Source organism: Geotrypetes seraphini, chromosome 2 (genome assembly GCF_902459505.1).
Source record: "Geotrypetes seraphini chromosome 2, aGeoSer1.1, whole genome shotgun sequence".
In the NCBI taxonomy this organism is placed as follows: domain Eukaryota; kingdom Metazoa; phylum Chordata; class Amphibia; order Gymnophiona; family Dermophiidae; genus Geotrypetes; species Geotrypetes seraphini.
In genome coordinates this window covers 253,700,558-253,727,036 of record NC_047085.1, presented here as the reverse complement: position 1 = coordinate 253,727,036, position 26,479 = coordinate 253,700,558, and the positions used below count along the sequence as shown (strand labels likewise).

The 26,479-nt window shown below is 42.5% G+C and overlaps 1 protein-coding gene across 6 annotated transcripts in view; it reads left to right on the top strand.

The window, feature by feature from the left end:
• Window positions 1-26,479, top strand: part of ZC3H7B (zinc finger CCCH-type containing 7B) — a 204,980-nt gene that overhangs the window by 73,081 nt on the left and 105,420 nt on the right. For 5 of the 6 annotated variants that reach the window (XM_033929400.1, XM_033929398.1, XM_033929401.1 and 2 more), the window contains 2 exons: window positions 5,031-5,266; window positions 18,737-19,043. In XM_033929400.1, coding sequence (XP_033785291.1) covers window positions 5,031-5,266; window positions 18,737-19,043 — 543 coding nt within the window. The remainder of the gene's footprint in view (window positions 1-5,030; window positions 5,267-18,736; window positions 19,044-26,479) is intronic. The other variant, XM_033929404.1, reaches the window with a different exon arrangement.

Sequence of the window (26,479 nt, the reverse complement as noted above, 5' to 3'; positions counted from 1 at the left end):
GAGTGGCTCCATGATGGTTTTGCCTTCTTCCCTCCCAACTGCAAGTGCAAGGTTCCTAAGAGCACAATTCCCCAGCAACAATGCCATGCTCAGGATGGGGCGGTTCAGTCGGAGAAGGACTTAGATGACAAGGGCTCTATTCAGTTCTCTTACTTTCCTAGGCTGGGTCCTCAGTAACAGGAGATGCTGCGTCATGTGTAAGGTGGGCCAGATCTGGATCTGGTGGAGGCCCTGGATCTTGGAGAGGACCTGATGGTGCACAGTCCTTGGCGCTTTTGAAGGTAATCGTGGAATTGTTCCTGGAATTAAAGATAGACTCCGCAGTCTTCAGCCACACAATGCTCATTTATGAGCAGTACAAAATTGCAGACCATATGTTTCTCCTCACATTAAGACATTACAAAATGCTAATGGATCATTGGGAGGTCCTAGAGGGTATTTCAAAGCTCTGTCCAATAGATGCTGCATTTAATTAGCTTTTTGTTCCACCAAAATTAAACTCCTTGGTGGTGCGGGTTATCAAGAATGCCTTCCTTTCCAGTGAAGGCTGTGTGGTATTACAGGAGGCCCAGGACCATAGACTAGGTTTTGTTCGTAAGAAGCTATTTGAAGCTGCGGCCTCATGTTTAAAAGCTGTTGCAGTGGCATCTTTTGTCAGCTGTGCTTGTTACGTCATGATCTGGAGGCAAAGGCCAGGAGGTGATCACCAGTTTCTGATGTCTGGAATGGATTATGTAGCTGTTGCTCTATGATTTTTTTTCAGTCGTGAGCAAAATGTCTGCTTATTCCATTTTGCCTGCAGAATGCTATGGATCAGACAGTGGGTGTGTGGGTAATTTACCTTGGGTAAATTACCATTTGAAGGACATTTACTCTTTGGAAAAGGTCTGGTGATCTTATGGCCAGTGTGCAGGATCGCAAGCCAAAGTCTTTACCAGACAGCAGATCTTGAACCCCTAGGGGGTCAAGGCGTAGTAATTTTCAGACTTCCAGATGATATCGCTAGTTTTCGGGAGGGCCTTTGGGCCAGAGATCATTTCAAAGCTCCAGATAAAGATTTGGAGAGGCCAGGTGCCCCTAAACTTCAGGATCTCGCTCCACAACAGGTCCCAAGAAGCAGTTATGATGCTAAGCCATCATCTCAGCCTCCATGCATCAAAGGGAGATTCTCAGCCTTTTGGGGAACATGGGCAGTAATCACTACAGACCGCTGGGTACTGGGCATTATACAGAAGAGGTACAAGCTCAACCTCTTTCATTGTCTCCCGGACCTTTTTCTGGACACTCTGACTGGGAACCTGGAAAAAGCTGTCTAAAGTCTGAGCAACAGTGCAAAGGTTGCTTGATCTGGAAGTCATAGAATCTGTACCAGAGGAAGCCTTGGGCTCTGGCAGATACTCTGTATATTTCATAGTGCCCAAGAAAGGCTCAGAAGACTGATGGCTGATTCTAGACCTCAAGGCAGTAAATGTGCCTCAATTAACCCCATTTCTAGATGGAGACGGTGAGGTCAGTAATTGTTTCAGTGGCACCTGGGGAATTTTTCACCTCGCTGAATTTGATAGAGGACTATCTGCACATTCCCATTTTTCCAGAGCACAGGAAGTTCTTGTGTTTCCATGTGCTGCAGCATTACTTCCAGTTGCGCTCTTACCATTTTGGCTAGCCACGGCACCAAGGACCTTCACTAAGGTGATGGTTGTAGTTGCAGCATACCTGCAAAGAGTAGGTGTACAAGTACATCTGTATCTGGATGATTGCCTGATAAGAGCACAGTCCGAATCTGAAGGCAGGCTTGCTGTTCAAAGAGTGATTCAGCTTCTGCAAAAGCTGGGCTGGGTGGTCAACTTTTGGAAAAGCTGCCTGGAACCGAAGCAGATCTTGGAGTATTTGAGAGTCCGGTTTGACCCAAGGGAGCACAAGGTGTTCCTCCTGGAAGCCCACACAGAGAGAAGATTATGCGTCGGATATGGGAGTTTCAAAGTGAGATGGCTCTGACGGTCTGACATTATTTGCAGGTGCTGGAATCGATGGTTGCAACCATAGATGTCCCCTGGGCAAGGGCGCACTTGCAGGCACTCCAGAATGCACTGCTCTTCTGCTAATGCCTGCAGAGAGATGCGCTCCAGTGGCAGTTACCTTGGACAGCGGAAACACATCAGTCTAGCCTGGTGGTTGGAGCCTCAATCTCTAACCAGAGAAGTTCCTCTTTGCATCTCCACATGGATGATCCTGTTGATGGACACCTGCATATATAGCTGGGGTGCACATTGCAAAGTGTGACAGGTGCAGTGACTAAGTATTTGTAGAACTTTTAAACAGTAAGAGAGAGGCTGAAGCAAGGTCCAAAGGAGGTATAGAGGGTTTGATTTTTAATGTTTTCATGTTTTTTGATAGATGCAGCGCTATCATGGAACCCTTGAAAAAGCCTGAAAAAGGGCAAAACGGGTCCCATCGGGCTATGAATTTGGCATCTATTTAAAATAAGTTCATACATGTCTTTGTTGGGTGAAAGATAAGTTATTAATAATATTAAAGCGCCCAACATTGGAATTAATTTTTAATAAATAAGGAAGCATTAGAAGAGAAGTAATAAAGATTATAGTCAATAATTTTAGTGTGTTATATGAAGGTTGGGGGAGGTTTTGAGTGTCTGTACTAGAAGGAAAGATTAGGTTCTTACCTTGGTAATCTTTCTAGTAGACATACACTTTTTTTCCTGATGACTGCCCAGTCAGATGTCCATTTGCCTGCTTTCTGCTTTGAATGTGCTGGGGAATAAGGACATCTTGTTTCTTTCCTTTATCCAGTTTTAACAATAATAGAGGATGTGACTGCTGTGTTGAAGAATCTAAGGGAGATCTGTAGAATCTCCCATGCTCTGGTTGGTGACTTGGTTTGTTTTCACCTTGTTATGTATTGCAAATAGTTAAGTTTTGGATTCATATGTTCTATGTTAATGATATGAGTAGAACAGACATGTTTCTCAGGGAGCGTCCCCATACCCCTCCCTATTCTATTTCATGTTTATTAAAATTTGATATACTGCCTTATCAAAATTCAAAGTGGTTGTACATAGTTAATAATTAAAAAGTAAATAACCGAAGGAGGGAGCGACTAAACAACATAAAAGCAAAAGACAGCATACCCACAGACATCTATAACAGACTGGAACAAAAGGAGCTGGGGAGGAACTACAATATTTGAAAAAAAAAGAACAAAAGTAGGTACGAACTGAAGAATTGGAAGGACAGCCCAGAGAGATGAGAGGTGGAGCAAGAGCAAAAGAATGCTAATGAGGTTCTCTATAAGAATTCTCATGAGAAGGAGTTGACAACCTGAAGGTTCAGGAATAAAGTGTCTGTCTACTAGAAAGAAAATTACCGAGGTAAGAACCTAATCTTTCCATACCACCTGCAAGCACAAAAGCTATCGAAGCAGAGTATCCAGGTATAGCGGGTATATTTCAGTCTCCAGAGGACTCCAATCTGTCTGTGACTGAGGCAGTGGGGGGTTGTGACTTGTTCAAGATCACAGTTTTCTACAGCATTCTAGTAAGAGCTGATGTGGTAGGAGATGGATGATTTTACTATCTGGCTATATTTTCTATTCCCCATTCCTGCTTGAGTTCATATTTGGCAAGATTGAAAAATGATGCAATATCTTTGTGTGTTGTATACAGTGATGGCACTGGGGGAATACAGCAGTCTCTCTTTTCACAAGTTTGGTGGCACTGTCACATAAGGAAAATGCTGTTGGCTGTAAGCTGCCTAGATTTGAAAGGGGCCTCAATAACCTGTGATCATCTTTTAAGTGCATAAGAATTGCCATACTAGGACAGACCGAAGGTCCGTCAAGCTCAGAATCCTGTTTCCAACGGTGGCCAACCCAGGTCCCAAGTACCTAGTTAGATCCGAAGTAGTAAAACAGATTTTATGCTGCTTATCCTAAGAATAAGTAGTGGATTTCCCCAATCCATCTCAATAATGGCCTATGGATGTCTCTTTTAGGAAATCATCCAAACCTTTTTTAAACCCCGCTAAGCTAACTGATTTCACCACATTTTTCAGCAACAAATTTCAGAGTTTAATTATACGTTGTGTGAAGAAATATTTTCTCCAGTTTGTTTTAAATTTACTACTTAGTAGCTTCAGCGCATGTCCCCTATCCCAAGTATTTTTGGAAAGAGTAAACAAGCGATTCACATCTACTCTTTCCACTCCACTCATTATTTTTTAGACCTTTATCATATCACCCCTGAGCCCTCTGAGTAGGATACTTTCTTAGGAGAGGGCAAATTGGTTCTCTCTGTCACTAGATGCATTCACCAAGAGCTGAGGACTCATAGGTAAGAAGATTAAGGAGAAAATTGAGCCTAATTCCCTAACAGGATAGTTCTCTGTCTATACCACCTGATCACTAGGGCTTTGCTTTGTGACTGGGGAATTCAGGTGGCAGACTGAGCAAGCAAGGACATGGGGTACTGAAGTCAAGAGATGATGGGAGGAATATTCAGCAAAATAAATTTTACATATTTAAAAAGGCAGTCAGGTCCTTCAGGGTAAGCTTTGCACAGTATTTGTGCATCTTTTCTAACATGCTAGCTGGAGTATCTTGAGTATCAAAATTGACACCCAGGCTGGTGGCACATTTATATACTAACCAATTTTTGAAACATGAGCTTTCGAGGATCAGAGTCCATTTCTCTTGAAGCTCATGCTTTAATAAATTGGTTAGGTTATAAGTTGCCACCAGTCTCTGTGTCAAATTCACACTTTCAAATAGATTATCTTGTAGCCCAGGGGTCCCCAGGCCTCTCCTCCCCCCCCCCCCCATGTCAGCCAGCTGAATTGTTGGCTAATCCTCATAAAAATGAATGCACACTTCCATTATAGACATATCCTGAAAACACGACTGACTTAGGGACACTTGAGAACTGGTGTGAGCAGTATTGTACTGGTCTTCTCTGGAGGAACTTGTATAATAAGTAGTGATCCACATTGCTACATGTTTGTTTGTTTTTTTTGTAGATTTCTCTGTGGAACTGCAGTGTATCCCTGCCCCCCTTGCTACCTCCATCCCAGTTAGTGACGTGTCTGCCCCTTCCACCCTTGAAACCAAAAGCCTTCCTCTTCCAATTCCTACTAGCCTGTCTACCTCAGACCGTCTGCCTGTGCCAGAGAGCGTGGATGACTTCCCAGATGGTGAAATCATTGGAGAAGAGCTAGACTCCATCTTGGATTCCATCACTGATGCTTCACAGCTGGTAAGAAATGAACTCAAGACTGCTTTATCTGGGCCTTGTCACAGGATCATACATCACTGAGGGCCTCAACCAATTAGAAATGTTTCTCTTCTTCACATGCAGCTACTTGAAAATATGTGTATAAGAAAATTAAAACTAAAATTTTGGCATCTAATAACATTATCTCCTATGGGGAAGACACTTACTTTTAGGTAACTCTGTGTTGATGGAAGAAGCACTGATATTGTGTCCTAGATGCTGAGAGGTGTCTCTTATTGGCCAAAAACAAGATAGGAGTGGCAGGTCCAATTGCAAACAAGCAGAGGAGGAAAAAACTAATAGCAATTATCCAATGACTTTCTTCATGATAAAGCAACAATAAAAATAAGACCAAAAGTAAAAATGCAAAAAAAAAAAAAAAATTCAGTAAAGATAATTCAATCAACGGTTCTTTTGACTCTGAACAGTCTGTGTTGCATCACCTTCCTGAAGAAGATGCAGAAACAAAAATCTGAACTGACCCAAAGAAATAAAGGCCAAAAACAAAAGTCCATAGAATTTTTTAAAAAAGAACAAATAACATGGGGGGAATGATTGGGTTGGGGAGGGGGTATTATGATCACCTACAAATGCTAAACCCCAAATGACAAACCACACACTGCAAGTGTTTTATATTATCTTAAGGGAGACTTCTGTCCAGATGACATGACAAATCATATAAATGCATGTAGACCAGTGTCCCGCAAACTTTCTCAAGCTGCAGCACATTAAATGCAGTGGTCACTGCTCAAGGCATCTGGAAATGCGTGGACATCACTGTGCATGGACATCGACATCTGCGCATGCGCAAAGGCCCTCCAGACGGCCCCTGAGATGCCAGGGAGGGGTGCCAGCAGGGGAGAGGCCCGGAGAGAGGGAGAGGTACTGGTGCTGGCTGATTGTCTACAGCAGTGTTCTTCAACCACTGGTCCATGGACCAGTGCCGGTCCACAGAAATTTCCTGCCGGTCCACAGGGCCAGCACGTGCATCAGGCCCAAAACAGTGTTCTTCAACCGCCGGTCCACGGTGCGATCGATGCGGCGTTATCTTCAAGCCAGCTCCCTCTTCCTCACTGATTCAGTGCACAAAGCCAGGGCAGTGGCTCCTACGGGCATCCTGCGCCTGAACCGGAAGCCTTCTCTCGGACGTTGCAACATCAGAGGGAAGGCTTCCAGATGAGGCACGAGACGTGCAAGGTGCAATTAGTACTATTATGGGGGCGGGGGTCTAAGGTGGAGATTGGGTAGAGATGGGTGGGGTCTGGCCCACAGCTTAGCCCTGTGTTCTTCAACCGCCGGTCCACAGACCGATGCCAGTCCACAGAATAATTTTTTTTATTTCTGCCGGTCCATAGGTGTAAAAAGGTTGAAAAAACACTGGTCTACAGGATGTGCTTCTCACCATGAGAGGCATATCATGTAGGCATTCAGCCAGCGCCTCTCCTCCTCCCCAGTGTGCCGCGGCACACCTGAAATCTCAGGAGGCACACAGTTTACGATACACTGATGTAGACATATAAAAACAAACAAGATAAAAAAAGTTAACATACAGCCCTTGAAGTATTACCAGCCTCAAATACATAAAAGGGGATATAAGAACATAAGCAGTGCCTCTGCTGGGTCAGACCATAGGTCCATCCTGCCCAGCAGTCCGCTCCCGCGGCAGCCCAAACAGGTCACGACCTGTCTAAATCACCAGAAGGTGCCCCCATGCCTCCTTGGTTTCCTAATTGAGTCCTATCTTCCTATCAAAGTCCTAGCCCTCCGGTCTTGCACCTGCACGACCTGGTTGGGTTTCTACATTTATTTTCTGGTTAGCTTTCTCAGTATCCCACGATCCCTTTATCCCTCAGGAATCCATCCAGTCTCTGTTTGAATCCCTGTACCGTACTCTGCCTGATCACTTCCTCCGGTAGCGCATTCCAAGTGTCCACGACCCTCTGGGTGAAAAAAAACTTCCTTGCATTCGTTTTGAACCTATCTCCCTTCAGTTTCTCCGAATGCCCCCTCGTACATGTTGTCCCCTTCAGCCTGAAGAATCTGTCCCTATCCACCCTCTCTATGCCCCTCATGATCTTGAAGGTCTCTATCATATCACCCCTGAGCCTCCTTTTTTCCAGGGAGAAGAGCCCCAGCCTATCCAACCTCTCAGCATATGGGTAGTGTTCTAGCCCTCTTACCAGTTTCGTTGCTCTCCTTTGGACTCTCTCAAGTACCTCCATGTCCTTCTTGAGGTACGGCGACCAATATTGAACGCAGTATTCCAGATGCGGACGCACCATCGCTCGGTACAGTGGCATGATGACTTCCCGCGTCCTGGTAGTTATGCCCCTCTTTATGATGCCCAGCATTCTGTTGGCTTTTTTTGAGGCCGCCGCACACTGTGCAGATGGCTTCAGTGATGTATCCACCAGCACACCCAAGTCTCTCTCAAGATTGCTTTCTCCCAACAATGCCCCCCCCAATTTGTAGCTGAACAACGGGTTCTTTTTCCCTATATGCATAACCTTGCATTTTTCCACATTAAAGCGCATTTGCCATTTGTTTGCCCAGTCTTCCAGCTTGTCTAGATCCCTTTGCAGGTCCTCACACTCCTCCCTGGAGCTAACTCTACCGCACAGTTTGGTATCGTCTGCAAATTTTATAACCTCGCACTTTGCCTCCTTTTCCAGGTCATTGATAAATATGTTGAAGAGTAACGGCCCCAGCACCGATCCCTGCGGCACACCGCTCGTGACTCCCCGCCAGTCAGAATATTGGCCCTTTACTCCGACCCTCTGCAGTCTACCCGACAACCAGTGCTCGATCCATCTGTGCACATCCCTTCCCACCCCGTGGTTCCACAGTTTCCTAAGCAGCCTTTCATGTGGTACCTTGTCAAAAGCCTTTTGAAAATCGAGGTAAATGATGTCGATGGGTTCCCCAATGTCCACCCGACTGCTTATTCCCTTTCATTACTGATAAGCTTTATAAAGGATATCATCCTTGTTTGAGGCTAGTATTAGATAACCCTAATGTAAAAGAGACAAGAAAGAGACTTAAATTGACAATCCCCCCTCCTTTACTAACGCGTAGCGTGGATTTAGCACCGGCAGCAGCAGCGGTAACTGCTCCGATGCTCGTAGGAATTCTGTGAGCGTTGGAGGAGTTACCACTGCTGCCGGCGCTAAAACCCACGCTATGCGTTAGTAAAGGAGGGGAGAATGTATGTTTCGGCATACCTTGATGACTACACTAACATTCAGTAACAGTAAGATAACAATTCTGAAACAATGGCCATCTTTTTTTGTTGTTGTATTGTTCCCCTTCTCCCCTCCCTCCCCTGATATTACTTCTTATCACACTAGTTTTGGAGTATCCCCCTTCCCCCCCCCCACTCTGTGAACATTATAATCAGCTGCTAGAAGGCCTGTTTCTTGATACTAATGAGCTTCTCCTATCCCCAACTCTACTTTTGTATTAAATTAGCAATGTAATAGATACCAAATTAAAATGACTTGAAATCCTTTAAACTAAAAGTTGTAGCAAAGTACAGCTACCAAAGATTACAAAAAATGTGAAGCTGCTTGCCAATAATGGCCCTGAAGCCAGCCACAGTTTACCGACATTGAAGGCTTGAGATGCAGCAAAGCCAGCTTCAAATGCTGTCATTGCTGATTGACAAATTAAATGAATCCCTCATTGGACAAACTTTAAATTCTTCAGGACCAATCGGAAGTGGCCATTGTTAACAAACACTGTAGCACTGACAAACTATGGCCAACAATCATCTCCTCATCTGTCCACAGTATATTCTTCTTATAAGACATTTCAATATTTTGTAACGTTAATAGAGAGCCTCTACTTCAATAAACTAGAAAACACAAACTTATCTTTTAGGCTATGCAGGAGAACTCTTGCCAACATAGCTGTGTTGCGGTTACTGCATCAAGGCAACGGACTCCTGAAAAAAGAAAAACACATTCAAAAAACATACAGTATTAAAAAAAAAACAACCCAACAACAACAACAAAACTTTTAGGAAAATGAAAGTTACCTTCAGCATATGTACACTCTCCTCAGCACATCACGCAAGAAATTGCAGCCAGAACTTTTCTTTCAAACAGCTGAGGTGTATCATGACAGACAACAGCCAGTTTTATTACAAATGACTTTATATAGCAGGCTAGCTTCTTCAAATAGCTGACATCCAATTAATCTCCAAGTCTAATCTCAAGTTTTTCAGCGCTAAAGTGTTTGTTTTACAATGGTCACTTCTGACTGGTCATGAAGAATTTGTTTGTCCAATGTGGGATTAATTTAATTTGTGATCTATTTCTCTACATTGATTAAATTGGAATACCATTTTACATTGCTGATTGACAGCACCAATTAGTGTAGTTTAATTTTGAATTTTTTTACCCTCATGGCAAACTTCTTTTCAAATTCTCTTTCAGTCTTCCATATCAATGCTGCTTTTTCCATTTTTGTATAAGATGTTGTTTTGGCTCTAATAGCCTCTTTCATCTTTCCTTTAACCATTAACAGTTGTCTATTGGCTTTCCTTCCACCCTTTTAGTAAGTGGAAATACATCTTGTCAGGGCATCCAAGATGGTAGTTTTAAACAACATCTATGCCTGATTTAAACTCCTAACTTTTGCAGCTGTCTCTTTTAGCTTTTTACCATTTTCCTCATTGTAACATTGTTACCTTTTTAAAAAGTTAAGGGATTCTGCTGCATTAATTTTTAGTTTCCAAGTTTATTTAAATTTTAATATACTGACCATCAACTTGTACCTGGCCGGTTTACAAAGCTAAAAATATTAAAATAAATATTTGAAGGGGGTAATGGGGGGAAATGTGAACATGAAGTAGACAATATATGATTACAAACACGAATTTGAGGGTGGAGAGGGAAGGAAAGCTAATAATTATATCGTTAAAACAAATTAAAAGTAAGGGGAGAAAGGGGGAGAGAAAGAAACACCAGGAAGGGAGATCGCTTCTTAAAAGTGTTGTGTTGTTGTTGTTGTTGTTTTAATGAGCTGTTGGAGAAGATTATTGAATGCTGTGGAATGCGTCTTGTAATAAGAAGGTTTTTAATTTAATTTTGAATTTATCGATTGAATTTTCATGGCGGAGTTGAAGTGGCATGGCGTTCCATAAAGTTGGAGCTGTAACGGAGAAATTAGTATTTCTGGTGTAGTAAAATTCCTTGATAGGTGGAATGGTCAATAAGTTCTGATCAGCTGATCTGTGGGTCCGGGAAGAGCAATAGGGAATGATAAGTTTGTCAAGAAAGGGTGGTAAGCGCGTAAGTTTTTATATGTGATACGATATGTTATGGGAAGCCAAAGAGCTTCTCGCAGAAGAGGAGTGACATGATCAATTTTCCTACCTTATAAATGAGGTTAATTGCCGTATTTTGAATGAGCTGCAGACGACAGAGATTCTTTTTGGGTAATCCCATTGTATAGGGCGGGAGTCGGCAACCTGCGGCTCCAGAGCCGCATTCGGCTCTTTTCCACCTTTGCTGCGGCTCCGGTAGTGTGTCACGCAGGCATGCACCTTACAAGTCCAGCGTCGCGGCGGGAAATAGCCATGCTGAGCAGTGAGCTCAGCACATACACAGATGAAAGCCTTGCTTGCTGATTGGTCCGGCGGCCCCGCCCCGCCGTGCCGCCGGACCAATCAGCAAGCAAGGCTTTCATCTGTGTAGTGCTGAGCTCACTGCTCAGCATGGCTATTTCCCTCCGCGACGCTGGACTTGTAAGGTGCCTGAAAAAGAAATCATCCTGGCCGGGGTCGGTGTCATGCTCCGGAGATCCACAGCCTTCCTATCTCCCTCTCCCTTCTACCTGCTTCCGGCCACATCCCCTGCTCCGCGGCTCTCTTCGGCAACTCAGCAGCAGCGATCGACACAAGCTTCTGACGTCGGGGCCTACCCTCTGCGAGTCCCGCTTGTTTCAACTTCCTTTTTCCACAAAGGCGGGACTCGTAGAGGGAAGGCCTCGATGTCGGCAGCTTGTCTTGATCACTGCTGCTGACGAGTTGCTGAAGAGAGCCGCGGAGCAGGGGGGTGTTGCCAGGTGCAGGTAGAAGGGAGAGGGCCAGATGCAGGACTCGTGGGTGAGGGAGGAGAAGAGAGAGAGAAAGAGAGAGGGGAGGGAAACAAAAGGAAATCTTTCATACTGGGCTGGGCCGGAGTAGAGGGAGGGTGGAAAGATTCTAGCTACAGGGTGCAGTAACAAAGGAAAAGGGGGGAAAGCTGAAAATGGAGATAGTGACACAAAGAAGAGAAAGGGTAAGCAGGACCTACTGAATAAGGATAGAGATACAGAGGGGACATGAAAAGGAGGTGAAATAGAGACATAGAAGTAATGCTGAAAAAGTGTGGGGGGGGAAATAAAGACATTGAAAGGGCAAATGGTGAACATGGGGTAAAGACAGGGACAGAGACAAATGAAGATTCTGAAAAAGTGGTGAGATAGGGATATAGGTGAGATGGACACAAAGAAGGGTGATGCTGGAAAATAGGTGGAATGGTAATTCTGACAGACACAGAAGGGAAATGCTGGATCAAGGAGAGATGGGGCTCAGGCTGGATGGAATGAGGAGAAATGCCTTGTTGGCCCGGAACTTCCTCTCCTACGTCAGAATTGACGTCAGGGAGCGGAATGCTGGTCAGCGCAACACTTCTGCAGGGAAAGCTTGGGACGGCGGTGGCTTGGGGGCTGTTCCCCGATTGCCGTTGCAGCAAACCGAGTGGCTTGGGGGAGGGCACGGAGACAGAAAGAAGGGGGAACAGGGAGACAGAAAGAAAAAGTTGGGGGAGAGAATGAAGTCTGGAGGAGAGGAAACATACAGGAGGCTGAAAGAAAGGAAGAAAGATTGGATGCACAGTCAGAAGAAGAAAGTGCAACCAGAGACTCATGAAATCACCAAATAGCAAAGGTAGGAAAAATGATTTTATTTTCAATTTAGTGATCCTGTATATAGCATTAAGATAAGAAACAATATATGCAGTGTTAGATTTGTTTTATAATGGTTTTGCGGCTCCAAGTTTTTTTTTCTTTTCGAAAACGGGTTCAAGTGGCTCTTTATGTCTTAAAGGTTGCAGACCCCTGGTATAGGGAGTTATAGTAATCTAGATGAGAAATGACCAGTGAGTGAATAAGGGTTGTGATAGCGTCGATTTCAAGGATGGAGGTTAAAGAACGGATGAGACGGAGTTTATAGAAGCAACTTTTTATAACGGAGCTTATTTGGTCATGAGAGGTTAAATGTTTGTCTAGGATGACTCCGAGCAGTTTTATTTTTTATTCCATTTTTATTGGGCAAGATTTGACAGAAATTTGTCCATTTATGGTTTAATTGTTTCTGATTTGGAAGAGTATACCTACCGCAGGATTTATTTATATTGAGAGAGAGTTTGTTTATACAGAGCCAGTCACTAATTTTGTCAAGTTTAGTATTTATTTCTTGTATATTACGAATATCGGCAAGATCAATGGGGTGGAAAAGTTGAATGTCGTCTGCATAAGCAAAAATTGTGAATCCGATGGATTGAGCTAGGGTGAGAAGAGGGGCTAGAAAAATATTAAATAGTAAAGGAGAGAGAATGGAGTCTTGGGGAATACCATTTGAGGAATAGGAGATGAGGTTTTTTCTTTTAAGCAGACTTTAAAATTATGGTCTTCGAAGTAAAGAGGTAAACCATGAGAGGGCAGAGCCTATGACACAGCAGTTCTTAAGATGATTGAGGAGGAGATAGTGATAGACGGTATCAAAAGCTGCTGACAAGTCCAAAGTGATGAGAAGAACAGATGATCATGGAAGTAGTATATAATGGAGGTGAGATCAAGTAGGGATAGTTCTATAGAGTAATAAGAGCAGAAGCCAGTTTGGTATGGATGAAGGGTGTTGGTTTTTTCAAGAAATTCAGTAAGCTGGTTCAATACTATTTTTTCCGTAAGTTTTGTGATGAGAGGAAGATTGGCAATGGGGCGATAATTAGCTGGCTGTGTTTCATCTAGGTTTTGGTTTTTAATTTAGGAAAAACTAGAGCAGATTTCTAGCTTTAGGGACAATACTGGAAGAAAGGCTTTTTGTTATCATTTCCAAATGAATGGTCTAAATAGGGAATAATTTTTTTTTTAAGATTGAAGGAGGAATAGTCTCTGTTGGGTTATTCGAAGAGTTGATTGATTGGAAGACTTTTAGTAGGTCAGGTAAAGAAGAGGGTTTGAGGTTGGAGAGAGTGCCGAAGAGTAAGTAGTTTGTCTGATCTAAAGGGTCTGGGAACTGTAAGGGTTTAGGTGGCCCTAGGTTTAGTCTGATATCTTTTATTTTCTGGTCAAAGTAGGTAGCAAGTTCTGAGGCTGGTGGTTGTGTAAGAGAAGAGGGAGGTTTCTTGTTTGAGTATGGGGCTAGAGAGCGTACGATACTAAACATTGAAGAAGAATTGAGGATAGTAGTTATGTATTTTGAATAGTAGTCTTTTTTGGCTTGTATTGAAGTTTGTAATGTGTAGCGATTTCTTTATAATGGCGTAGGGAATTGTTACACCACGATTGCCGCCATTTGTGTTCAGAAGAGTGGAGTTGACGGCGAAGAAGGGTAAGGGTTTCAGTGTACCATGGCTTCTTTTTAGATTGTAAACGAGAGGTTTTTTCCTGGGGGGTGGCTAGGAGGTCTATAAGAGATTGTGTTGAGTCTTTCCAGAGATCAGATTGTTCTTCCATTGTAAGATTAGCGAAGTCTTGTAGGTCCAGGTTAAAAGAGCTTTGTATTGCAGAAGTTGTAATTTTATTGATGTCTCTGGAAGTATAAGTATTCTGTGAGGCAGAGGGTGGATGAGTTTGAAAATTTAGTTTCAGTTTGATTAGGACATGATCTGACCAAGGGAGAGAGTAGGTTTGTGGAGTTTGAAAGATATGGATGCTAGCTTTTGGACCAAATATCATGTCAATGGTGTGTCCTGCAGAATGAGTAAGGGACGAGAGCAGTGGTGTCCGAGAGTTAGGAGTTCAGATGTGTTTGGTTGATTGGGCTGATCGAAATGTATATTGAAATCCCCAATGATAATAGGGTTTGGATGGAAGAAGCCGCATGAAGGAGCGCATAAAGAAGCAAGATCTGCTCCTTTGGCGTGCGCCGCAAAGGAGAAGGTTTTGAAGGGGAGACTACCGGAGCAAATTTGTTGGGCGAGCAGCAGCGGTCTTCTCAGAAAGCAGGAGAGCCTATTGGGAGCAGAGGGACAAGACATTAGAAAAACAATTAAAAGAAAAGAAATCAATATGTAAATGGGAAAGTGCAATAATGGTAAGATTAAAATTAAAACAATTAAATGAATTAAAATGCTATATATCAGTGGTTCCCAAACCTGTCCTGGGGGATCCCCAGCCAGTCAGGTTTTCAAGATATCCCTAATGAATATGCATGAGAGAGATTTGCATACCTGTCACTTCCATTATATGCAAATCTCTCTCATGCATATTCATTAGGGATATCTTGAAAACCTGACTGGCTGGGGGTACCCCAGGACAGGTTTGGGAACCACTGCTATATATGAATTAAAATGCTATATTAATAAAATTAAGACTAAAACAGTTAAATGAAGTATATAAACTAAACTAAACCTTAAGTTTACATACCACATCCTCTCCATAGAGATGGAGCTCGGCACGGTTTACAGGAACTTTAATATAAGAAAGGAAAAACATAATAAGAGTTAGTGATTATAAAGAGGGTAGCAAAATTTACATTTTTGAGAATAGCCAAGTTTTCAGATGCTTTCGGAATAATTGGAAGGAGCCCAGATTCCACAGCAGGGCAGGAAGGTTATTCCAAAGCTCAGTGTTTTTGAAGAAAAGAGATTTCCCTAATTTTCCCGCATAAATAACACCTTTTAGCGAGGGGAAAGATAGTTTGAGTTTTTGGATGGATCTGGTAGTGTCAGGTCTCGTAGAATTCCAGGATAGTGGAATTAGAGGAGGAAGAATGCCATGCAAGATCTTGAATGTTAGGCAGGTACATTTAAAGTGAACCCAAGAAATCACTGGAAGCCAGTGAAGTTTTGACAGAAGCGGGGAAACATGATCAAATTTACTTTTTGCGAAGATCAACCTAGCCGCGGTATTGTGGATCTACTGAAGTCTTTGGAGACTTTTCTTGGTTAAACTTAGATAGATGGAGTTGCAGTAGTCCAGCCTGGAAAGGATGATCGATTGTACAAGGACAGCAAAATGTTGGTGGAAGCATTCATAAAAATAAATAAGAGCATGCATACGGAGCCAGAAATAGACATACAGAAGGCAAGAACAAAGCAGTGTTCCTTCTTTGGGCAAGCACAGCTTAGCAGAGTGCAGGAAGATGGTTGGCGTGCACCGCAAAGGAGAAGGTTTTGAAGGGGAGGCTACCGGAGCAAATTTGTGAGCGGAGTCATCAGTTCTCACTTATCTGAAATGTGATCATATTATGATTACTGTTGCCATCTGGCTCCAAAATTGCTATCACCAAGTCCTGTATTCCACCTAGGACTAGATCTAAAATAACTTCCCATCTTGTTGATTTTGAATCAGCTGCTCCATATGTATTTCAGCTGGGAAACTTACCTCCCTAGCATTTCCTGATGGCGACATTTATCTTGTCAATACTGAAGTAATTGAAATTGTCCATTATTTTATAGTGTTAACAGATTTTGCTTCCCTAAACTTGTGTGTGTTCATCATCTGTTCATTCTGTCTGTCCTGGCAGACAGTAATAACCTTAACCTTACCACTATTTTCTTTCCCTTCAGTTATGAATTCTATCCATAAAGATTCCATGTTGTAGCCCTGTTTCTTGCAGAAGTTTGTCTGTTTGACTCAATTCTAGAAGCAGTCTGAAACTGGGTTTTTCATGTTTTGGCCGAAACTGTCTTTTTTGGCAGAAATCGAAACTGTAGCCGAAATGTATCGCCTGTTTCATCTTAAACTGAAAACTTAAGTTTGGTTGTGTGAATGAGAAGCAGTGAGACCCGCTGGGGACTGTCAGAGTTGCACTAAGGAGCCTCCTGCTAAACCTACAGATTACCCCCCAGTCCCAGGAACTGCAACCACAGACTGACAACTGAGAGAGCCCTTTTAACAAAGACTTTTCATCAGGTCTGGCACATTTAGGTTTCCAATTCAGTGCAGATGTAATTAAATATCATCTGAGACAGGAACTTTGTGAGAACATGTTAAAAAAAAAATCACGATCACCAGCTTTTTATGCTTATCAAAACCGCACAAATAACAAGAGAAAAAGCATGGTATACTAAATAGGGTAAAGGAGTCTAGATACTGGGTACTGCGAACATTATACAAGCTTGATACACAATCCAGAATAAAAGAAGCCTATTGATGTTATTGATTGCAAAGACTATAATGCTCTGAAAAATTACAATCAAGAGCAATACATTTTAATATATAATCTTCATTTTATTATAGTAACATAGTAGATGACGGCAGATAAAGATCCAAATGGTCCATCCAGTCTGCCCAACCTGATTCAATTTAAATTATTATGATTTCATTTCCCAACTAACACTATAAGTTTAACTAGTACGTGTGCTTGAAAACAATCACTGCAGATTCCTTTCTCATAGAATCTAGCTTCTGCATCCCACAAGTGTGATTAAAATACTTCATTGTCATCATACCCAACAGAGTCTGGAAATTCTGTAGAATCGCCCAAATAGTATCCAAGCCAGAATATGTATAATAATTTAAATAATGAAAGATCGTAATTTACCTCTACACAAAATAGTCTCTGCACACATGGACCTCAGCTAACGAAAACTGAAAGTAAAAGCCACAGTGTTTTTACAGTGACTGACTTTGCACCATGTTTGGAGTGACAACTGATCTCCAGGGAGGCTAATTCCTAAAGAGCCAAATTTACAGGCTTAAATTCCTGTTAAAACATTTTTTTAAGCAAAATATTTTATTTGGAACACTCTCCTATATAAACTGCTATGCAAAATCATAACTGCATTATTTGCAATCACATTACATACACACACATACAAAAAAACAAATATGCAAAGATTAGCAACCCCATCCGACTCGGACCACCTTATAGTCTCTTTTGGTCAAGTGTTGTAGTCTGGGCAGAAGTGATTCCCAGTCATTCTTGCCCTTGTCAGCTCTACTCTCAAATTGGCATCATTTTGGCAGTGTCACAAGATTGCCAGTAGATTTCATAGCAGCCATCTTGAAAGCAGAGCATACTCTGAGTAGACCCCCTAGAATGGCAGGGATTGTATGATAGGCCTGAGGGGCCTACAGATGGGCAAGGGAGAAAGGCAACTCCTGTTCAGAGGGAATGGGGAGGGAGGGAGATAAAGGACAAAGTACAAATGTTTGGCTTCCATTGAAAATACATTGTCTGCTTTGGCCAAAACTGAAAATATGACCATAACTTTTTGGCTGAAACTGAAACTTGGCAGAAAAAGGATTTGGGGCCAGTTTTGGCACCGAAACTGAAATTTGATTGGTCTCTACTTAATTCCTCTTTTTATATATAGTTCTACCTTTCCGACGATTTGATCATTCAGTTATTGTGATATAATTTGTATTTGTATGGCTTTTCAGAATATTTGATTTCAATTCAGCTCCAAATAGTGCTCTGAATATATTATTATGATTTAAATTCAAATATGAATAATTTGGGGCGCTACTGTGCTAAATCCTACTGAAATAAACATTTGATCTCTGCTTTTCACACTGTCTCTTTTATTGTTTATGTTAAAGCTCAATGGCCATTATTCATAATTGACTGAATAGTAAAATACAGCTCTAATTTGCACCCTGGTATTTAGTGTCTCATTGGTTATCCTCCTGTCAGTGGGTCTCTGAAGAGTGAAGAGTCAACTTGGTGGGGGGAGGGACAGGTAAAGGCAAAATGAGAAGATGCATGGAGATGGGGAATAGGAGAAAATGCCATGAGGAAGAGAGAGGAGTAGAGATGGGCAGAAGGCATGTTATAGAGAGATAGCAGGATAAGAGAAGATGGCTGAAAGAAAGTAAGTGTTTTTTTAAGGGGGTGGGGGACAAGAAAACTGATATAGAAATTCCCCAAAATATGACAGACTTTAGTTTTTTTTTAATAGAAAATCTTTCCATTTTAAATTAACATGTGTCGTGCACATCAACTAATAGAAAACACATGCTAATTTATGCAATTGTGCCATAGAATTTTCTACTGTTTTCTCCTTGGAATCCACTCCTGATCTGCTACAGGAATCAAGTGGAGAGAGAGCTTGACTAAGATTGTGGTGACTAGCAGTTCTAATCAAACTAGCCACATGTTGACTAGCTTCAGTGTTCTGCCTGAGGGCCTAATCTGTACAGAGCCATGACTTCCTGCCTTGTGTATTTCTTCTGCTTGTCTGTCCTCTTGGCCTTAATATGTTGTTGTTGTTTTTTTCTTTTCCTTCCTGCCAGTCTATGCTTCACAGTACTATCCCTACCAACTTGCCCAGTGAGATGCCCCAATTGATACAAGTATTCCCAGGGGGAACTCCACTGTTGCCTCCTGTGGTGAAGGGGAGCATACCAGTCTCCTCCCCACTGCCTCCTGCCTCTTTTGGAAAGCTTTCCATGCTGGATACCTTTGATGCTCCAGGAGCATCAGCAGGGGTCTCGCTGGATAGTCTGGACCTGCTGCCATACCCCAAGTCCCGGCTAGACACACTGGACAGCTTTGAGAACAGCGGAAGCTCCTTGGATGCTCTGGACTCTTTCTCCACTGGTAGGTGGTGGATCGCATGACCTGGAAGTGAGATTTGGGGCTCTAGGCAGTCAAGGCTGTTGGAGAAGCTGCAAGAAAGCACATGAAGGACTTTGAGATCTGGTTTGTGCATTCATTAATTAAGAGACAGGTGCTGAGAGATTCTGTGACACCCCCCACCAGGATGGTCTGTATTTTAGCACAGATTGATTTTTATTTATTTATTTAAAAATGTATACACTGCCTAAACCAAGGCAGTTTCCAAAAAAACATGCAAAATACAAAAACAAGACAATCTTAAAATTATAATCTACTGTTTTAACACCTGTACCTCTGTCCAATCAGCAATCCATTTACATGAATGCACTAACAAATAACAGTTTTCAATAGTTTTTTAAAGCTAGCACATTCTACACAGAGACGTAATTAGCCTGGCAAGGCATTCCGATGTTTCACCCCAGCTATCTGCATAGTGTACTTGTTAACTCTGTCCACTGCCAATCTCATCCCATTATAAGTAATATATACCGTAATTACAACCTAATTTAAACCTTACTGAGAGATAGAGAGAATCCTGCTATATAGATAACTCAAAAGACACACCAAAAAGCCGTGGAAGTCAATGGGTTCTTGAAGGGGACTAACCTGCATACGTAAGCACTTGTGAAGAGACAATGAGTAGTTAAATTAATTAAATTAATATGTGAAACAGGGTGTCTCACATAAGTAAAGCAGAATGTCCTGCTAAAAAAGCCTCCCAGCCAATTCCTAAAAGTGAACTCACTTAGCTTGAAGATTCGCCCTCCTCTCAGCTGGCTCTGTTTTTCAATTGTTCGTTGGATGTGGCAACATGTTTGATTCATCTCCTCCCTGATTGGCAATGGGTTCCAGATGAAGAGACTTCAAGTTGGTTGAACCTGGTTATGAGGTTGTGTAGGAATGCTACCCTCCTTTTGTGACTACAGACCAATGGACGAATCTTCAAGCTAAGTCTGAGTTCACTTTTAGGAGTTGGCTGGGGGGCTCTTTTAGTGGAATGTTCTGCTTTACTTATGCACTTGTGTGATCGATTAATTTTTTATATCACTGTGAGGTGTCTAGTGAACAAAGCCATGGGACCGGACAATCTACACCCCAGGGTGCTTAGAGAGCTGTGTGATGTCCTGGCAGAGCCATTGTCTGTGATCTTCAATCTTTCCTTGAAGGCGGGAAAAGTCCCCTTGGACTGGAAAACAGCCAATGTAATCCCACTCCACAAAAAGGGCTGCAGGACAGAGGCTGAGAATTACAGACCGGTGAGTCTCACATCCATAGTGAGTAAACTCATGGAAACACTAATTAAGCATAAATTAGATACAATCCTAGACGAGAAGAATCTACGGGATCCCCGCCAACATGGATTTACCAGAGGCAGGTCCTGCCAATCCAATCTGATTAGTTTCTTTGACTGGATAACAAGGAAACTGGATGTGGGTGAGTCCCTGGACGTCGTTTACTTGGACTTTAGTAAAGCTTTTGATAGCGTTCCGCACCGCAGACTATTGAACAAGATGAAATCAATGGGACTGGGAGAGACGTTAACTACATGGGTCGGTGATTGGCTAAACAGTAGACTTCAGAGAGTGGTGGTAAATGGTGCCCCTTCAAAAACGTCGGAGGTGATCAGTGGAGTGCCTCAGGGCTCGGTCTTGGGCCCGATCCTCTTCAACATATTTGTGGGAGATCTGACTCAGGGGCTTCAGGGTAAAATCACATTATTCGCCGATGACGCCAAACTATGCAACATAGTAAGTGAGAACACTTTACCAGACAGTATGACGCAGGACCTACTTCTATTGGAACATTGGTCCTCGACTTGGCAGCTAAACTTCAATGCTAAAAAATGTAAGGTCATGCACCTCGGCAGCAGGAATCCATGCAAAACTTACACACTAAATGGTGAAACCTTAGTTAGGACCAAGGCGGAACGTGATTTGGGGGTGATCATTAGCGAAGACATGAAGACTGCCAATCAAGTGGAGAAGGCTTCATCAAAGGCAAGACAAATGATGGGATGCATCCGAAGAAGTTTTATCAGCCGGAAGCCCGAAGTTATAATGCCATTGTACAGATCCATGGTGAGGCCTCATCTGGAGTATTGTGTACAATTCTGGAGGCCACATTACCAAAAGGATGTGCTGAGAGTTGAGTCGGTTCAAAGAATGGCCACCAAAATGGTCTCGGGACTCAAAGACCTCCCGTATGAAGAAAGGCTGAATAAATTGCAGCTATATTCACTTGAAGAACGTAGAGAGAGAGGAGACATGATAGAGACGTTTAAATATATCACCGGCCGTATTGAGGTGGAGGATGATATCTTCTTTTTTAAAGGCCCCTCTGCCACAAGAGGCCATTCGCTGAAAATCAGGGGTGGGAAATTTCATGGCGACACCAGGAAGTTCTTCTTCACCGAAAGGGTGGTCGATCGTTGGAATGAACTTCCACCTCAGGTGATTCAGGCCAGCAGCGTAAAGGATTTTAAAAGGAAATGGGATACACATGTGGGATCTCTAGGGGGGTAAATTCAAGGGGATAGGGTTGTTGGAGTGGGCAGACTTGATGGGCTGTGGCCCTTTTCTGCCGTCATCTTCTATGTTTCTATGTTTCTATGTAAGTGTGCAAGCTGAGGACACCCCGTTTCACATATTAATTTATTTAACTACTCATTGTCTCTTCACAAGTGCTTAAGTATGCAGGTTGGTCCCTTCAGGAACCCATTGACTTCCACTGCATTTTGGTGTGGCTTTTGAAGTACCTATAGCAGTTACATTTTTGAAGAATGTATATTGTGATATAGATAACGCAATACAATATTGATTCAACATGTATCCTTGTTCTCAAACCTTTAGCAACTCTTCATTCAGCAACTGGTGGCAGCTCCATTTAGAAGCAATAATTTCAACTAATTTCAATGTGTATTGTATATTTTGAAAGAAAGGTGGGAGAGGGGACATATGATTAGAGATATTTAAAATATTTCTGTGGCATAAAACACATTTCAGCTGAAAGGAAATGTACTCAGAAAAGATTCATTAACTGATTTTTATCATACCAAGCCACTTCCAGGGATACTGAACTGGGCCAAATGGTTAGAATATCAACATTACATTACATTAGAGATTTCTATTCCGCCTGTGCCTTGCGGTTCTAGGCGGATCATATATGCATTTTAGAAAGCTATTAAAAACCCTTGTAATCCCTTCAAAGCAGCATGCTGATGTGAAACTAATTTGTTGATGCCAATAATTCTATCTATTGAGCTCACTGACAATGGTCTGCCCATCTCTTTTGTAAGCCGCATGGAACTGAAAGGCTTTTGCGGTATATAAATAAAAATGTATGTTATGTTATGTAAAATTTTATTTATTTTGATTTCTATCCCGTTCTCCCAGAAGCGCAGAACGGGTTACAAGTAGACATTCACAATCGTTTGAAAACAGACTAGTCATGACAACAAATAGTTTACAGTAGACAATAACAGAGCTTATTCTAGAGACCAGACTGGTCATAGCGAAGAGTACTAGGAGAAGTATATTGAGGAGGCAGTTTTTAATGGCCCGATTGGAGGAAAAGGAAGGTCTTTACTGCTCTGCGGAAGGTTATTAGTGAGTCTAGCAACCTGATCTGTGTGGGTAGTCAGTTCCATAGCTGAGGTAGGAAATGGCAGTAGGATCGTTTGTATGCCGTACTCATTCGGAGGGATCTCCCTGCGGGAATGCTGAGTCTTTGTTCTGCTTTGGAGCAGAGGGGGCGGTTAGAGGTGTATAGGCATAGCTTGGATGCTATGTAAGCTGGAGTTTTTTGGTAGTATCTCTTGTGTGTCATCACCAGGGCTTTGAAGATGCATCGTTTTTTGACTGGTAACCAGTAAGCTGCATAGAGTGCTGGAGTAATGGGGTCATGGTAGCTGAGGTTGTATAGAAGTCGAATTGCTGAGTTCTGGATTTTTTGGAGGCATTTTAGATCTCTTGCAGCGTGCCATTGAATAGGGAGTTGCAGTAGTCTACGGTAGTCTAGAGAGTACGTAGGCATTTAGCAGTTAAGCTAAGTCTGTTTCTGGGAGGTAGGGTTTGATCCTTCGCAGTTGGCGTAGGTAGTAAAAAGATGTGGAAACTACCTGCAAGATGTGGGTGGAGAGGGACAGGTAGCCATCCAGTATAATTCCAAGATTTCGTACCTGGTCTTTTGCTGTTAAGGGGGTGGATTCCCAGGATAGTGTCGGACGGGTGAAAGTAGTGTTCTTTTTCCTGATCCAGAGTAGTTCAGTCTTTGAGGCATTCAGCTGGAGTTTATTGGCTGTCATTCAGCTTTTCATATCAGAGAGGCAGTGTAGGAGGTTAGTGAGTTGAGTTGGCTGATTGCTAGGGGGAGCAATAATTGAAGGTCATCAACTTAGGAGAGAATCTTAATGTTGTATATTTGTGTGCAATGTTGATAACTGGCCTGATATACAGATTGAAGAGGAGAGGAGATAGCAAGGCATCTTGGGGAACTCCGTATTTAATTGATTTGGGGTTTGATTTAGCTGTCCCTAGTAGCACAGATTATGTTCTTTGATCCAGGTAGGAGGTGAACCATTGCAGTGCTGAGTTCTTGATTCCTATGTTAGCGAGTCGGTCTAGTAGAAGTTGATGATCTATAGTGTCCAGTCAAGCAGGACCAATAAGGCATCATTTCCTTTATCCAGCATTGACCAGCCGTCATCATTGATGTCAAGAAGGACAGATTCTGTACTATGGCTTGGTCGGAAACCTGACTGGAGTGGAGATAGAAGACAGGAATAATCTATAGAAATACTGCTTTATGGAAAAGGTGGTGAATTTGTGGAATGTCCTCCTGGTGGTAGAAACGAAAGTTGTATCTGAATTCAAGAAAGCTTGGGACAGGTACATAGGTTATCTAAGGGAGAGAAAGAAATAGTAGATGCCATGAATGGACAGACTTGATAGGTCATATGGTCTTTTATCTGCTGTCATTTTCTCTGTTCCTGTGTAATTATCTTCTGTTCCTCAGTCTTTCACATGGCACATGAGAACTTTTGGCCCACTCTTCCACACTGTGACACTAAAGTCTTCTTTGCTTGAACTGATCATATTGTGGAGTGAAGGAGTAGCCTAATGGTTACTGCAGTGATCTGAGAACCTGGGGAACTGGGTTCAATTCCCACTGCATCTCCTTGTGACTCCATTGCCCCAGGTACAAAATAAGTACTTGTGTATAATATATAAAGTGCTGTGATTGTAATCACAGAAAGGCAGTATGCGTATATCAAATCCCTTTCCCCTTTTGTTAGGACTTACAAAAAAAGTAATTGATTCTTAGTTATCTGGATTAGGTTACAAAGCCATTTCTAAATAGTTGTGATTCTATCCATCCATGCTTTGACAAATATTCCACAGATGGAAAACTGAAAACTCCAGGGTCTACCCAGAAGCAGTCATCCTGTCAAGATTATTGTAAGAGCAAACTAGAGAATCATCTACAAAGTCGCAATGAATTCTGGACTATCATTTAATGTACTGCAGACATTTTACTACAGCTGATCTGGTGATTCGTGTGTCAACCATCAGGAAACAAATGGGGTTCAAGGGAGAATATCTAGAAAGAAACTTCTGCTCTTGAAGTGGAATGTTGCTGTCCACATCAAGTTTATCAAAGAGCATATAGTGACTCAGATTTTCTGGGATGATGTTCTCCAGATAGGTGAACCAAAAATCAAATTTTTTGGACACAACAGCAAGCATTTAGTTTAGCAAAATACCCCCATTGCTTTCCAAATTAAGAACCTCATCCCAGCTATCAAGCATCATGGTGAAGATAAAATGGTGCAAGGGCTGCTCTGCTGCATCAGGACTTAGCTTTTCATTGTTGACGGAACCATAAATACTGCTTTAGGATAGGGATAGGGATTAGGACTTGTATACCACCTTTTTGTAGTTATACAACCACACTCAAAGTGGTTTACATACAAGTACATCAAGCATTTTCCCTATCCCCTGTCCCAGTGGGCTCACAATCTAATGTACTTGGGGCAGAGGAGGATTAAGAGACTTGCCCAGGGTCCCAAGGAGCAGTGCGGGGTTTGAACTCGCAACTTCAGGGTGCTGAGGCTGTAACTCTAACCACTGCGCCACATTCTCCTGCTTTATATCGGGAAAATTCTACAGAAGAATGTTAAGTAATCCATCCATGAGTTGAAAGTGCATCGTACAGCAAGACAATCACCCTAAATATTCAATGTCTGAAGAATAAATGTCATGTTATCCTAGGACAAGCAGACAACATATGCTCACATATGGGTGATGTCGTCCACGGAGCCTGGTACGGACAATGCAAAAGTGTACTGTCATTTTAAAACATTTTAAATCTCGAGACTGCCCGCATATGATGGTGCCTTCCTGCCTGATGTTGGCTTGCGGGAACATCAGTTCTCAGTTTTCCGTGGAGTTGAGAAGCTGTGTTCTTTGGAGTTAGTCCAAAGAGTGTTAAACTCAGGGTTTTTTGTGCCTTCATGTGTTTATTTTCTTTAGTATTTTACTTTATTTTTCATTTCCTTCTCCCCTTTTCAAAATAACTTTATTTTTTCCACTTTTTGTTTTCTGGCCTTCAGCCCCTAGCCAGCCTGCTTTCAGGCCGGGAGCATCAAATCATTTTTGATGACCGATCTACTTGATCTCTGAGGACCATCGAATCGTTAAATCTTGCATCAGCGTTGTTTCGCCCTATGTCAAAGCCATTCAGTGGTTTTAAGTGATGCACTCGGTGCAGGAGGACCATCTCTATCACTGATCCACATAATTGGTATTTTCAATGTCTTGGTACTGCTTACCATCCACTTTCTTGTAAGCAGTGCTCTACGCTTCAAAAAAGATCACTGAAGGCTAGACAGGTCCAGTCTGGCAAACTTTTTCCATTGACTCAGGAACATTGACATCGACAGTACCAAGACGTCTGCAACTTTGATGCTGATATGCACAAAACTCCGGCATTGAAGACAGTACCGACTTCCCCACCTCACTCAACATCGGCATTCTCGCCATCAGGATCATCCATCATAATGGCTAAGAGGCATAAGCATGCTTTCCTGTCCAGGCATGCATTAGCATCCTCTCAAGCATCAACACTACAGACACACTCTTAAGCATCGGTGCATTAAGGCACACTCTCCTATACAGCTTCTGTCTCCTCAGAGACGTGCCTCATTGAGGTCACCAATGCCTAGACACCTTGTGGCACTTGCTGTACAGACCACTATGGAACCAGTGACCTTTCTGCATGGGCAGATAAAGGAGATTATAAAAGGGGAGTTGGCTAACATGCTGTGGTCATAAGCAGCTCAAAGCCCTGCGATGACACAACCAGTACCAGCCCAGCCTAAGCATCGACCTATACAGGCCTCAAGAACCAGATCTTGCACT